At 42.2% G+C, this 13,603-nt stretch overlaps 2 protein-coding genes across 4 annotated transcripts; one reads left to right on the top strand and one right to left on the bottom strand.

The window, feature by feature from the left end:
* Positions 1-230: 230 nt before the first annotated feature.
* mre11a (MRE11 homolog A, double strand break repair nuclease) lies at positions 231-6,470 on the bottom strand. 2 transcript variants are annotated; one of them, XM_015951497.3, is made up of 20 exons: positions 6,381-6,470; positions 5,850-5,928; positions 5,625-5,757; positions 5,356-5,516; positions 5,190-5,277; positions 4,978-5,119; positions 4,773-4,887; positions 4,438-4,623; positions 4,184-4,355; positions 4,009-4,089; positions 2,398-2,527; positions 2,194-2,294; positions 1,948-2,118; positions 1,806-1,865; positions 1,564-1,735; positions 1,401-1,481; positions 1,258-1,319; positions 1,054-1,115; positions 850-937; positions 231-753 (listed from the first exon to the last, which is right to left on the bottom strand). In XM_015951497.3, the coding sequence occupies exons 2-20, from the start codon at positions 5,867-5,869 to the stop codon at positions 712-714; spliced, it is 2,067 nt and encodes a 688-aa protein (XP_015806983.1). In that variant the 5' UTR covers positions 5,870-5,928; positions 6,381-6,470; the 3' UTR covers positions 231-711. The 2 variants fall into 2 exon arrangements, with proteins under 2 accessions (XP_015806983.1, XP_054599358.1); XM_054743383.2 differs by having other exon boundaries at positions 5,850-5,901; positions 6,381-6,404.
* Positions 6,471-6,723: 253 nt separating this feature from the next.
* cep57 (centrosomal protein 57) lies at positions 6,724-12,721 on the top strand. 2 transcript variants are annotated; one of them, XM_070543203.1, is made up of 11 exons: positions 6,724-6,919; positions 7,229-7,409; positions 7,594-7,776; positions 7,900-8,021; positions 8,112-8,240; positions 10,601-10,678; positions 10,759-10,854; positions 11,158-11,238; positions 11,308-11,519; positions 11,600-11,744; positions 11,820-12,721. In XM_070543203.1, exons 1-11 carry the CDS (start codon positions 6,872-6,874, stop codon positions 11,991-11,993), a joined length of 1,449 nt encoding a protein of 482 aa, XP_070399304.1. In that variant the 5' UTR covers positions 6,724-6,871; the 3' UTR covers positions 11,994-12,721. The 2 variants fall into 2 exon arrangements, with proteins under 2 accessions (XP_070399304.1, XP_015806984.1); XM_015951498.3 differs by having other exon boundaries at positions 6,734-6,925.
* The last annotated feature ends 882 nt before the right edge of the window (positions 12,722-13,603 follow it).

Genomic DNA, 13,603 nt, shown 5'->3' with positions numbered 1-13,603 from the left:
ACGTCTGCTTATGACTGTTTCTACAGTATGTAATAAAGTTCCTATGGATAAAGTACTGCTCTTCCTACCTACCTAAAAACATAACACCCCAGTGCGTGTGCACACACACACACACACACACACACACACACACACCCAAAGACATGCACACACAATCTCTGAACTAAAATTAAAAAAAAAAATGAAACAACGTGATGAGAATACATTTTTGATGATCAAATGACAAAACATTACAAATTCGGTTATTTTATTTTTTATAACTAAAACAATTCATATTACAACAGTTTTAACAGCAGTGCATAAAGTTTGGCTTGACTATTTAAGTCTTTAGCAACAAATCAGTTGCTCATTTTGAATATAAAATGTGACGAAGCTCCATTAAGGTTGGCATACATAAAAAACACTTATTTACAGAAATTACACCTGAGAAAGGTAGAAAACCTCAATCTAAATCAGTGTGAATCAACAATAACAGGCTCTTTTCCAACTGGGTTTGGTTGGAGAAAAATCAAATAAAAAACTGAACAGGAAACACTTTTCCTTTCTTCCACCTCCCTCCTGACTGATTTATTCAATTATGCAACAAAGTGTGACAAATTATGTATCGTAAACATGGCAGAGGACGTAAAACATTAGATGCAAAAGCAACCGAAGTCCTTCAGAACAACATCTCCTGCAGAAATAATTATAGCGCGACAAACACACTTGTGGTTATTTTCTGGAGCGATGGCTGGAGGCTTTGAAGGGGTTATCCTGTGTCAAAGGGGAAAACATTTAGGAAAAAAATTATATTATAAAAGCAACAGGCAAGAGTGGAATTTTATAGCAACTGATCATTTCTTCTCTTACCTCATCATCACTGTCATCAAATTCAACTCCACGAGAAGTCTGGCTCTGAGAGCTGTTCTTAGAGAAGGATGATGATGATAACGCAGGTCTGTTAGACAAACAAGAGTCATGATTAGTTTTTTAAAGCTGCACAAGCAGAAAGAAAAGGAGCAGAATAACTTTACACATGTGGATTGTTTTCTTTAAACAGAAAACAACACAAACCTTGAAGGTGCTTTGGCGGCTTTCATTACAGGTATTTCTTCATCCGAGTCATCTATGATCATCTGAGGACGGTCGAGTCAGGGCGGACCGGGGAGGTTATATGTGCAGAAAAAAAAGGAAGTGTGTTAGATTATTTGTGTGACGTTGGGTAATAAACTCGATTGGGTTTATGAGCAATAGTCATTGATGCACGATAATATTCACCTCATCAGCTCTAGAAGATGTGGAGGCTTTGGTTTGAAATCTCTGAGAAGAAGCCTGAAATGCTGAAGAATGAGAAAATAAAAATTTGTAAGGGAAAGTATATTTTAAAATGAGTAAATATAGTTTAACAGTCCTCCTCCTACCCTGCATTATGCTTCTGCTTTGGCTCGCTGCTGCTGATTTCTGGGCCCGATCTCGACCAGCTGGCCTTGCTTCTGAAGCTGCTGCTCCAGGAGGAAAACAAACAATTCACGACTGTTCCTCTCTTGTCTGCACTCACACACTATAACATCTAACAGCACTCACCTTTGCCCCTGCCTCGACCACCTCGTCCTCTGCCTCCTCTTCCTCTGCCCCGTGTAGGAGCAGGGGACGCAACTACATCATCATCAGCAAAGTTCATGTCAACATCTGGCATATCCTGATCTACAGATTCCTCTCCACGCTCCAACCGGTTGGCTTTGGCTCTGTTCATAGCCTGATGAAAAACAGTGATGTTAAACGGTGTTGAAACAGCGCCTCGGTGTTCGGCTGAAAGCTCTCCTTACTTCTCTAAAATCATTCTCTTCTTCAGTCGTGTTCTTCTTGGACTGTCTAAATAACTGGATCTGGAAGTGTGCAAACACACACAGTTAGAAATGACACGCAATCATGAAGATTTGCCCCACTTGGTCTGTGACACCGTCTTGCCTCTGCGTCTATATCCTGCTCTGTAGTTACTCCTCTGGCCTGAAGGTGGCGCTGTGTCTTCTCTAACTGGCAGGTGATGAGCTCCTCAATTGCATCCTTCTCATCTTTGTCTACATACTCCTGAATGGCCTTCCCCATGCCCTGTTCGGTCAGCAGGGAGAGCTGGACTTTCTGTGAAGAAGCGCATAAAAAATGTTACCAGAACTCTCACGAGGAAAGTCAAAATTTGATCTTTGTTTAACGCACCTGCTCAGCTGCCTCAAAGTACTGCTTCACCATGTCCTCCACTCTCAGTCCTCCCACCGCAGTCGGTTTTATCAGCTTGCCATAGTCAATGGTGACCTCATCTAAAATGTACAACGAAGGTGACATCACAAGGAAAACTCGTTAGTTAAGCACCCCGAAAGCTGGAGATAATTGTGATCAAATTTATTCAAATCTGCGTCAAACCTTTGATGTCGTCCTTATACTCGCGCTTTCTGAGGAAGTGAATGATGTCTTTTGGGTTAGCCACACGGTCCACAAACTTCTGACTAAAGCGAGAGGTGTTGAAAGTCTCAAACCCTCCACTGTAGTCCACCTGTCGCAGGTAATACATTTAAAGGCACACTTGGCAGGTTAGGCTTGCTTTTAGCACCCCCTAGTGTCTGTTTGTACAACCAAAAGCAAAGCCTATCTCCTCGCTGTGCGTTTGTCTTTTTAACACCTTCATCTAACTGCTGAAATGTCTCCTCAGCCTTCAGTGGTTTCTACAGAAGCGATTTTATGCTTAGTTTAACAAATCAGCTGTGCTCATGATCTAAAATATGCAGGAAACGTACTAGAAGCAGACCTCAGTGCCAGGTATGTAAGCTCTACGAATGTAAGAAAATGTCGATATAGCAATATATCGCAACATTTTTTCCAGCGATATTATATCGATACTCAAAAGCTGTGTATCAATTTTTTTGGAAGAAATTACATGCAAACATTTCATGTATTTTCTTTTCTTTTGGTGCAACTGAAAAACCGACCACTAGTTAGCATCAGGGTGCAATAGGTTTTGTTTCCACCACTGAAATGTAAATCCCTCTATTATGGTTCAGAAAACTCAAGATAAACATGTTACGTATCAGTTTGGACTGTTTATTGAGTTGTCCTGCAATCATTTCAGTCTAAAAAATATTGCAAATTTCGTCTGGCTGAATGTATCGCAATATATTGTGACATATCGTATCGTCTCTCCTGTATCATATTGCCAGAATTTCACAAATACACATCCCTAGTAAGCTCTATATTTGTTTTCTAAGTCTAACAGGTGCTGGACCAGCACTCTGAAGTTGCTAATGCGGTATTCTGGCCACAGGGGGGGGGGGGGCGGTGGGGGTCAGAGTGACATTTCATTAACCTTGTAAAGGGATGTTTTAGCGCATACTGGCTCAAGAAATGTATTTAAACATATGAAAATAATATGGCTTTAATTTAAAGCGGAGGTGATTAAAGCTTGGTTTATGCTTGACGCGTTCACTTTCCGCGCGGTGATGCGGCTCGCGGATGGAACGCGCGCTTCATAACTCGCAGCGTTTATGGTTCATGCGGCTCGTCTCTGCAGTGAGCCAATATTCTCCCAAACTGTAGGGGGCAGCATGGAGCTCTACGGCATGCATCCAACACTACACCATAGTAGAAGAAATGACTGTTTACAACATGGCATTTCGGCATTTTTAACAGCGTCCTCGTCTTTTCCGACAGTGCGAGCTATTTCTCTCCAAGAATTATTAACAACATGTTGATCACGGTGGTCTCTGAGAGCTGAATCATACAAATGTCTGTATTTACGAACCTCTGCCATACTAGTTCTTGCCGGTCCGCCATGTTTTTCCGCATCCGTCCGTCCGCGTAGTTAGAAATTTTCCGAGGTGCACGTTGCGGAAATCTTGGGCCGCGCGGAGACGCGGTGGAGAGGCGTGGTTGTTAAAATGACGCAAAATGACGCAACTTTTCCGCGCGGAGCCGTGCGGACCTCGCGGACAAGTCAAGCATAAACCAACCTTAAGAAGCTGATTGCAAAACTGAACTCACTCTCAGCCGAACTAAAGGTTTCTCTGGTGTGAGCGGACAGCCGATTCTTTCCTTCTCAGCCTCCTCCAGCATTTCTATGACCTAAAAAGTGACAAAGAGAGAAAGACAGGGACAAATAAGGGTGAGCAGGAACTGATAAATCCTGTGCAGCACAGCCTTTGAAGATTGATGTTACCTTTGCATAGCACAGGTCCTCCATCTTCTTTGTGACCTGAGGTGTCTCAGGTGTGAAGAGGTCTTCATAGTCAGCCAGAACCACATCCTGAATGAAGAACTGACGAACCGTCTTCAAGGGGATCTTTTGCATGTTCATCTTGCGACCTTTCACTTTCAATAGTCCTATGTGTCTACAGAGGAAAGAACAAGGTGATTTAATATCCGTCATCTTATAAAATAAAATGTTTAGGCAACACTCGGTGTATGTTTTACTTTTTAGTCGCTTCTCCAGGAGACAGGGAGGTTGCTACAGAGCTGCCCGGCTGGGTCACGTAGAAGAGCTGCTGCTCATTTCTAGCGGGGGTGATCAAACACTCGTGTTCGTGACCCCACACCACCAGGTCGAGAAAGTCATCTAGGAATTGCTCGGGTATGTAGTTTGTGGGACCGTGCTTACTCCTAAACACAAAATTGAAGCAAATCCAATTCAAGACAGCAAATAAAATATGATTTCTTTAACATTGATTTAGAATGAAAAATGTACGATACAGCAGTTATTACATAAATATCTAGACTTTTTACGGCAACATTCAGGTTTTAGTGTGCACCTGTTCTGGTGGATCGCAAAAAGATTAAACCAGCCATCTTGGTCCTCTTTGGGTCGAAGCATGGTAACCTGTTTGTTAACAAACATCCTGTACAAGCGCTCATCTGGGATAGAACCTGACCAAACATTCAGTATAAATATTAGAGAAGACACTGACACATATCTGAGAAATGGAAACTACACATTTTCAGAAAGGACAAACTCACCAAGGCCATAAAGGGCCAGCTTTGTGCTGCCTTTCTGCATGAGGACGGGACTGATCTCTATCCGCTCCACTGAGTGGGAGTGGCCAAAGTGATTGACAAGACCAGAAGCGCTCAGCAGATCCAACGCACACAAACCTTCCGCCTTGAAGCAAAGAAAAATGTCATTAAAGCAAACACATGAAACTACACTCATAGTTTTTACAGAAGCTCACCCCAGTTGGATCATCATGATTGCCATGAATGCTGAACACAGGAATCGAGATGTTAAGGTTCTCATCCTGATAGTTCACCCAGGGGAACCTACAACAAAGAGACGCAACTTATGCAATACGTCATAAATAGGAGAAAGAGAGGAGAACAGAACCACAGAAAACTGACTGTGTTGTGTTGAAGTTGACAGTCTGGTCACTGAGGATATTAAATGTTACAGGAGAGTCTCCCATGCAGTATTTCCTCAGCATCGAGATGCTACTGTGAAGGCATCGTCGTGAAGGTTTGTTCTCATGAAACAAATCTCCGCCCAGCAGGATAAAGTCCACCTGCCATAAAACAGAGCACGTTTCATTTAGATGAACAAAAAGAAATCCATGCAATCAGACATTCGTGCACACAAGTCTTCAAATGTCTATAGAATCGCTGCGCCGTGCCTTATTTTTCTTTGCACAATCTAAGATTTCATTTAGGGTGTTGTATGTGTCTTGGCCACGGATAGCATCTTTCTCAAGGTAACCAAGATGAATATCTGTTGCAATCAGGATCTTGAATGTGTCCTCATCTTCTCTGAAGAAAAATAATCAAAATACAAATATTTGCAACTTATTTATTTATTTTACTCATTCTTGAATATCAAGAGATTTATAAAAGAAACTCACAAGGTTTTCTCTGAGGACATGATGATGTAGGAAACCAGGGATCTGTTCAAAACTGGAAAGATGTCAACAAATGGTTTCCCTGCAGAGAAAATGCAACTCAAATCATGCATAAATAATAATAAAAGCAAAACATTTACATGAATGTTGACACACGATTAAAACGAAATAAGATCTCACGTTTTGCCACATGCTTAAATGTACGGAACCTGTATTAAGCGTTTATGAAAGAACATTAGAAGAAAAGTTACTAGTTTAAGAGTAAATTATTGAGTTTTAAATTACGGGTTGCAGGACAAATTCATGCAAGACTCAGTTTGCATTGTTATACCGAAAGAAAACTAATTATAACAGCTTTAGCTTAGCTAACACTTACATATAACTGAATCGAACTTTAGCATTCACATGTGCTAAAACGTGCGTGTCTATTGGGACAACAGGGAAGGACTAGCCGCGAGGCTTAACACAGTAAGTAAAAGCTTTTCTTCGTGTACTGAAAACTAATAAAACATTAATGAAACACATGTAACCCACCTCACCCGAAGTCACCAAACAACCTATGTATCCTAAAATTCCCGGCAACTCTTGCAACAACGTCATTCCAGCCCCTCACCAATGGTCTCGTGTTGTTGTAGTTTTATTTAATGCATTCCCCGCTCTTAAAGGCTGAGTAGACAAGAAGATGGACTACACTTCCGCTGAAATTGCTGGTACGTTTGATTTGATTATCTAGCAATGCCGGTGTAGCTCTTTCCTAAATGTACCATTAACTTAACAGATTTCTGTGTCTAACGGGCTGAGCTGGGTTAAATATCACTCCCACTCTAAGAAAAAGTCTACATTATGTAGTTCGCCAAGAGATGCTTTCTTTTTACAACTCGTGTGTATGCTTGGCAAATTACACTAGACGCGGAGCTTATTAGCTAGCAAGGAAAAGGACGTTGCTAGAGAAATATTTTAACTAACGTCACTTTTCCACTTTTCTGTTTAAGGACAAAAGGGCAGTCTGGGTTGGCTGTGTTTTAATGGAGACTCGCTCAAAAACATCCGTCCAGGTTTCTACACGGGACAAGGTAGCTGTAAGAAACGTTTCCTCGGTTAACTTGTCAAAAACGTGCTGTAGTATGTGTTTATGCTTGCTACGTGGAGCAGAAGCTGCTACAGCTCTGATCAGAGCTGATGTTGCTGAACTGAACATTTGTTTTATTGTTTTTAAGCTGAGTAGTACTCTCCAAGGGGTTTAATTCATCCTTAACTCATTTTTAATGCATATCCTGATACCAGGTTAGAATTGCAGTCTTCACTTTGTTTTACTGTGAATGTCTGCAGTAAAATTGTCAGGATGATGTCACTGATGCAGTTTAATCCCTGTTTCTCTGCAGAAATTCCGTCCACCTCCAGAACTCAGTGGGATTGTGTCTGGCAGCATGTCCCTGCCCTCTTACACAGACTATCCTGCTCACCGTCCCTTCATCAACACACACATGCATCATACAACTCGCCCGCAACACTCAAATCGTGCAGCATCACACAGCAAAGCGTTCCCAGAGACCAGCAGTGCAGGTAATTAATTTGCTGATTTGTGTAATGATGAGTTTTTTCCATTCAAACCTTGTGTTGGAGCTCCATGGTTACATGTGCAACATGATGCCACACTACTTGAATGTCTCGGCTGCACAGGCCTCCTTTCATCCCCGAAGATCATTTACTCCATCAATCTATTATTATATGTGCATCCCTGCTGCAGTGATCTTATCTGCCTTGAGAAATCTCCAAGAAAAGTTCAGGAGGCTGGAGTTGGAGAAAAGACAAGCAGAGTTCAGTCTTCATTCTTTAGGGAAAGATGCATCAAACACACTTCTGCAGAGTGAGAGTCCTGCACAGACGAACGGTCAGAGAGACACGGAAAGGAAGGCAAACTGTAATCAAGGTTAGTACACCAGCACTCTAACATTCACATTTATGATTTGGACTTCGTTCATTAGCTTTTTGCTGTTACGTGTGATATTTAGGGGATCATTTTCTTGTTTGTGTCCAAATGGTTTATTTGCAGTGCTGATCACCCACCTGGCTGCTGCAGAGTCTCGCTGTGAGAAGCTGGAGCGACAGCTGGACCACATGAAGAGGATGCTGCGTAATACCAGGACAGAGAAGACCAGCCTTCTAAATCAGCAGGTGAACACAATGCCCCAGATCCAAATTCAGGCAACACTCCTTTTTTTTTTTTTAATTCTTCAAAACTCTGATGTGTGTGTGAATCTTTAGGCTTTTCTGGAGAAAGCCACTGCAGCTGACCAGAGGCTTGATGCTATTTCTGAGTGTGCTCAGCTGGAAAAGCTAGATCAACTGGAGCAGGAATATCTCAGGTTGACTCGCACACAGAAGAACGCAGAGGTAAATTAATTGACTATTCTAAGTTGTTGGTCTCAAGTCTGCTCTTTATCATCCATGAAATTAAAAGCAAAAAATACCAGTTAAAAAGCAAATATCTTGTGCATTTTGAAAAGTTTTTTTATTTTGTTCTTACTTCCTTATTTATTAAGCCACACACTAGTAATAATGTTGCTTAATAAAAAAGTAAAAAACTTGCTCATCTGCATCAACATCTTATGCTGACTGGCCAGATGCCTAACCTTGTTGAAATGCAGTCGAGAGCCATGCAGAATCACTCTAATGGGCCATTCCCATCTGTACCGGGTCGGCCCGGGCCGGGTAGCGTAGGTTGTTTACATATCTGGGTGGCCTGGAATTTTCCCGGGCCAACCAAGGCTCATTCTCGGCCCTCTTCCCGAGGGGTACTGCTTCAGGCCGACCAGGGCCAACACGCCCACTGCTGACAGCAAATTCACACCTTCCATTAGAGCAAGCCTCTGATTGGTGGGTAGAATCAGCCCATTCACACCTTCCATTAGAGCAAGCCTCTGATTGGTGGGTAGAATCAGCCCACATGGGCTTAAGGCAAGGATGTGTGGAATCAACCGGGCCAGGCTGGGGCCGACTGGGGCTACCCGGCCCGGGCCGACCCGGTACAGGTGGGAATGGGGCTAAAGGGCCACAAACGGCCCACGGGCCACACCTTGGACACATCACACACCAAAATCTATCTTACTTTTGATTTGATTTTTTGCAGTATTAACCAGAAAGTAATCAATCTTTTAATCTCAAGTAGTCTTTGCAAGTGGTTGACTGAATATAATCGGTCACTCTGAGTTTTTCATGCAGGCTGATCATGAAACTAGTCTCCTACACCTATCTCCTGCTTTAGCCTCTGATAGAACATAGACAGTGAAAATCTAGGATTTGAAAAGCCCGACAGATCTACGTCACACTGTGACATAGCATTCATGGACTCACCCATCTTGACTCACGACGGGCAAGGTTGCTGTTTTAACATCTATTAATCAGCGATTAATTTAAGATAACTGTTATCATTAGCAAGTGTTACGGGTGGTGGCCCTCAGGCCAGCCTAGAGCTGGTTTGGAGTCCTGGCAGCTCCGCCAACACCAGCTGGAATGCACAGGCGCTCCTCATTCTGCTGATGCAGACGCTGTAAAAGAGGGAGCTCACAGACGCACCAGGTGTGTGTGTGTGTGTGGGGGGGGGGGGGACGAAAAACTGAGGAGTGAGAGACTGCAAAAGTCGGAGGCGTGAGAGATGGACGAACGCCGAGCCATTAAAAGGCAGAGAGACGGAGGACAACAGAGCGTGAGAACACTGTTAAAGTTCGGCTCACTGCTGGAGAGGGATCGACCAAGGAGCGGGCGGAGAACTGATGAGGATCGTGTAAACCTCAAACTGGGCGGATCCAGAGGAGCCCGACTGAGAGCTAGGAGCAGCTGAGCCGAGCCGAACTGGGAGGAGACCTGTCCCTGACCTGCAACCAGAACATGGCGTTTGGGTGTGCGATCCTAAGCCTGTGCTTGGATCGCCGTGGATGGATGAGTATACTGAGTCCATTTTAAAGCCGCTTCTGTGCTCACTGAGGTCTTCCTCCTGACTTGTGATTTTCTACAGTTCTGACGAAAGTTTATTATTATTAGTATTGGTAATCTCCCGGCTCTCGTGTTTTGTTTAAGCTGAGTCCCCCCCCCCCCCCCCCTTTCCCGTTGACGCTTGAACACGAGGAACAGCCTTACTGGGTTCCAGTCTGGACCTTTTGGGTTTTGATGATTATTATTATTTTTGTTAATTATTCCCTTTTTGGTCATTCTTTAGTCAGTTTAGGTTTTCTGGATTTTACCCTGAAATAATCCTGAGTTAGTTTCACCATTTACTGAGTTGTTAATGTGGAGGCATAAAATATCATTATTATTTCTAAATGCACTGACTCGTCTCCCTTTTATGTTGCACGCCCTCAAACTCCTAGCAAGCCTCACATGGGTTTGTAACAGCAAGTTCTCCACACAGCAGAACTCCTCCAGGCTTGTGTTATTTGTGGAGATTAAACATCAACGTTGCAAGTCAGCGGTAGAGTCATGCTGCTGTTATCCAATCTGGGGTGAGATGTCTAAATATCAGTAAATAAGACTCCAAAGCCTGCCATCTGAATCTCAGCTGGATGTGGGTCACTTTTAGGTCTGAGAAATGGTGCACCAGTATATTCCCCCCATTAATTCCTTCTAGACCACTGCAAATGTACTGATTAAACAAGTGAACCACTCCTTTAAGGAGTAAAGTGTTTGTGTTTTTATTGTTTTATGAAACACCCTACATTTTAACACAGTAATGACGAGTGTGTCTCTGGAAATGGCAGATTAAGATTCGTGAGTTGGAGAGGAAGCTGCAAGACGAGGAACATCAGAGAAAACTCATCGAGGACAAAGCAGATCAGGTGAGGTGGCTTTTTGTTTACTTTCTTGTTTAGTAATAACCAGATGATAATTCCACACACGTGCTGCTCCCAATCCACAGCTGCAGGCAGGTTTGGAAAGCAACCGGATGCTGCTGCAGTCAGTGTCACCTTTCCCGTCCGTCAGGCAAGCCAAGGAAAAGAAATCCAACTCAAAGGTAACGCACCTTAAACTAAGAACTGTGGGTTTGTGTGTGCACTTGCTCCTACTGGCACAAAGTCTTCCCATAAAACGCCAGTAATTAAAGTAAAAAAGCTTTGAATTTATAACTGATTTATAAGATGTTCGACTTTGATTAAATCATTAAGTTTACTTTAACTTTTAGACCTACTTTGTGTTTCATGGCCTTGTTTTATATATATATATATATATATATATATATATATATATATATATATATATATATATATATATATATATATATATATATATATATATATAATGTATTTTTTTGGTACAGATTTCTTCTCCGGAGCAGTTAACCCACACAGAACCTCACTACAGATTGTGTCTGAGAGACGTCCCGTTTGTTACTGGATCGGTACGGTTTGAGTTTAAGCAGCTTTGTAGCAAAAGGCTGATGCATCTTCCTCATGCCGGGTCTCTCTAGTCCGTAGGCTGCAGCCACTCAGTCAGAGCCAACGTTCAGGCCGTGCTGTCCCTCCTGAAATGTCACCATCCCTGCCTCTGCAACAGTCGCGTCCTGGCTCACAAAGCAAGCCCCTCCGAGTCAAACAGTTCCCCCTCCTCCTCATCTGTTAACGGGGAGGAGCTGTCCGAGCTGCTGCAGGCTCTGCAGGAGGAGCTCCGCCTCATGAGTTTGTGAGTAAATTTTGTTTCCGGACTTTATTTGGAGTTAGATTTATTAATGGTGTTAATTCTGTTGTTTGCTTGTGTTTTAGGGAGCAGGATGAGTTGAGGAGGCAGGTGGAGAGCAGCGTCTCTGAAGAGGAAAGGAGAGATCTCCGGAGGGAGCAGGAGAGGCTTTTACTGAAAATGGAGAGAAAAGGAGAACAGATCAGTAAGCTCCATAAACACAAGTGTCAGGTACGGCTTCGTTTTTATAGAGACAATTCTTTTATTTACAGTTTGACTTAAGATGTTTTCTCATTCGTGCTCAAGATAACGAAGCTAAGGAAGGAAGCTAAGTCCAGACCCAACAGTGGGAATAAGGAGCGAGGTTCCAGCAGGAGTCGTCCTGCAAGAGCGGTCAAAGATCAGCCGGGAGAGAGGAGGAAAAGGAATCTGAGGCTGCTGAAGGACATGAAGGCTCTGCAGGCCTCGTTACGGACCTGAACCTCAGCTTATTTATCACTGTGCTGTCTATCTACCTCTGGTCATCGTTTCACTTTCAAAACTGGCTAAAAGCTGCATAAGCGTGGCAGGTGCACCTCTTTTTAAGGACTTTGTGAGAAATATACTTATGATTACATGATTTCTATTTTTTACCAAACAAGTTTTGTGTTGTTTTTTATTTAGTTTTATGACATTTCACCTCTTTTGTCCAATGAGAATCAAAGCATTCACATTCTTATTTGTTATTGTTTTGTTTTGACATTTTCCCTCTGGCCCTCAGCTTCTGGCCAGCAGAGGGTAAACAAAGTTTGCGTTACTAGAAAAATGGACTGCTGCTTTTCTTGCCTTATCGACCACTCACAGCACTTGACCACAGATCATTTTATTATGAAATGAAAAGTTGGACTTTGAGTTTAACTTTATTTCATCACTGATTGCTTTTCACAATGAAAACAAAACTATTTTCATAGAAAAGTTAGACATTAGGATGAGTCAAACAAAGAAAAATGGTTAGATTTTTTTTCCCCTTTTTTACAATTGACCAAGTCATTGTACACTTCAGGGCTCACTAGAGAATCTGAAGTCTTCTAAAGCTTACGAGACACAAGCTTGTCTGTGTAATGGTCATATAATAAAATGAAAATCAGAAATGCGTATAAGTAAGATTTAGGTTCTGACGTGGATTTGAGTGAAATTATATTCGTGAAATAAAGAATGTTTGCATAATTTGGGGTTTGATTTTTCTTTGGTCATCAGTTTATTCAGAATGCTGCTACTAGACTAACAAGAACCAAGCACATCACTCCTATTCTTAAATCTCTACAATGGTTACCAGTAAACTACAGAATCAATTTCAAAGTGCTACTACTAGTTTATAAATCAGTCAGTGGCATGGACCCAAAGTAAATGTTGGATCTTCTTGCAGTACAGTACACCCAGCAGGTCTCTGAGATACTTAGGAAACAGTCAGCTGGTAGAACCTCGGGTCTTAACCAAACAGGGTGAAGCTGCTTTTAGTCACTGCTGCACACAGATGGAATCAACTTCCTTATGACCTCAAATGTGCTCCAACTCTAGTAACTTTTAAATCAAATTATTTTTTTTACCAGTAATATTTTATTGAATTTTTATCACAAATGTGACGTGAACATTGGCTTCTAAACAATTATCCGTCATAGACAAAAACACGGTATTCCAGCCATACAGAGTATTGTCTATCCATGAACAACGACACCATAACAAAACAAAACAAAGCAAAAAATAAATAAAGAACAAGGGTTAAAAAAGCACACACATGGATCCATTGCATTTCATACCTCTCACCACTTTCTCAACTGGAAGTGATTTATTGCAAATATTTTCCCATTTCAACATATATTTGTCGGACCTGTCATTTATATTGAAAAAAATTATTTCGTATGACGCCACTTTTGTTAATTCCACACTCCATTCCCGGATACACGGTTCACCTGGGTTCCTCCAATTTCTCATTATCATTTGCTTTCCAATCATTACACTGGTCTGAATGAAGTCCGCCGCTACATCTTTGCCATTATGTGTGGATCATTCAAAAAACATTAGCCTGGCCTGCCAGACTCCTTCTCTGTTTA

This window comes from Nothobranchius furzeri, chromosome 13 (assembly GCF_043380555.1).
Source record: "Nothobranchius furzeri strain GRZ-AD chromosome 13, NfurGRZ-RIMD1, whole genome shotgun sequence".
In the NCBI taxonomy this organism is placed as follows: Eukaryota; Metazoa; Chordata; class Actinopteri; order Cyprinodontiformes; family Nothobranchiidae; genus Nothobranchius; species Nothobranchius furzeri.
Note: the sequence above shows the minus strand (reverse complement) of the source record. Positions and strands in the feature narration are given on the sequence as shown.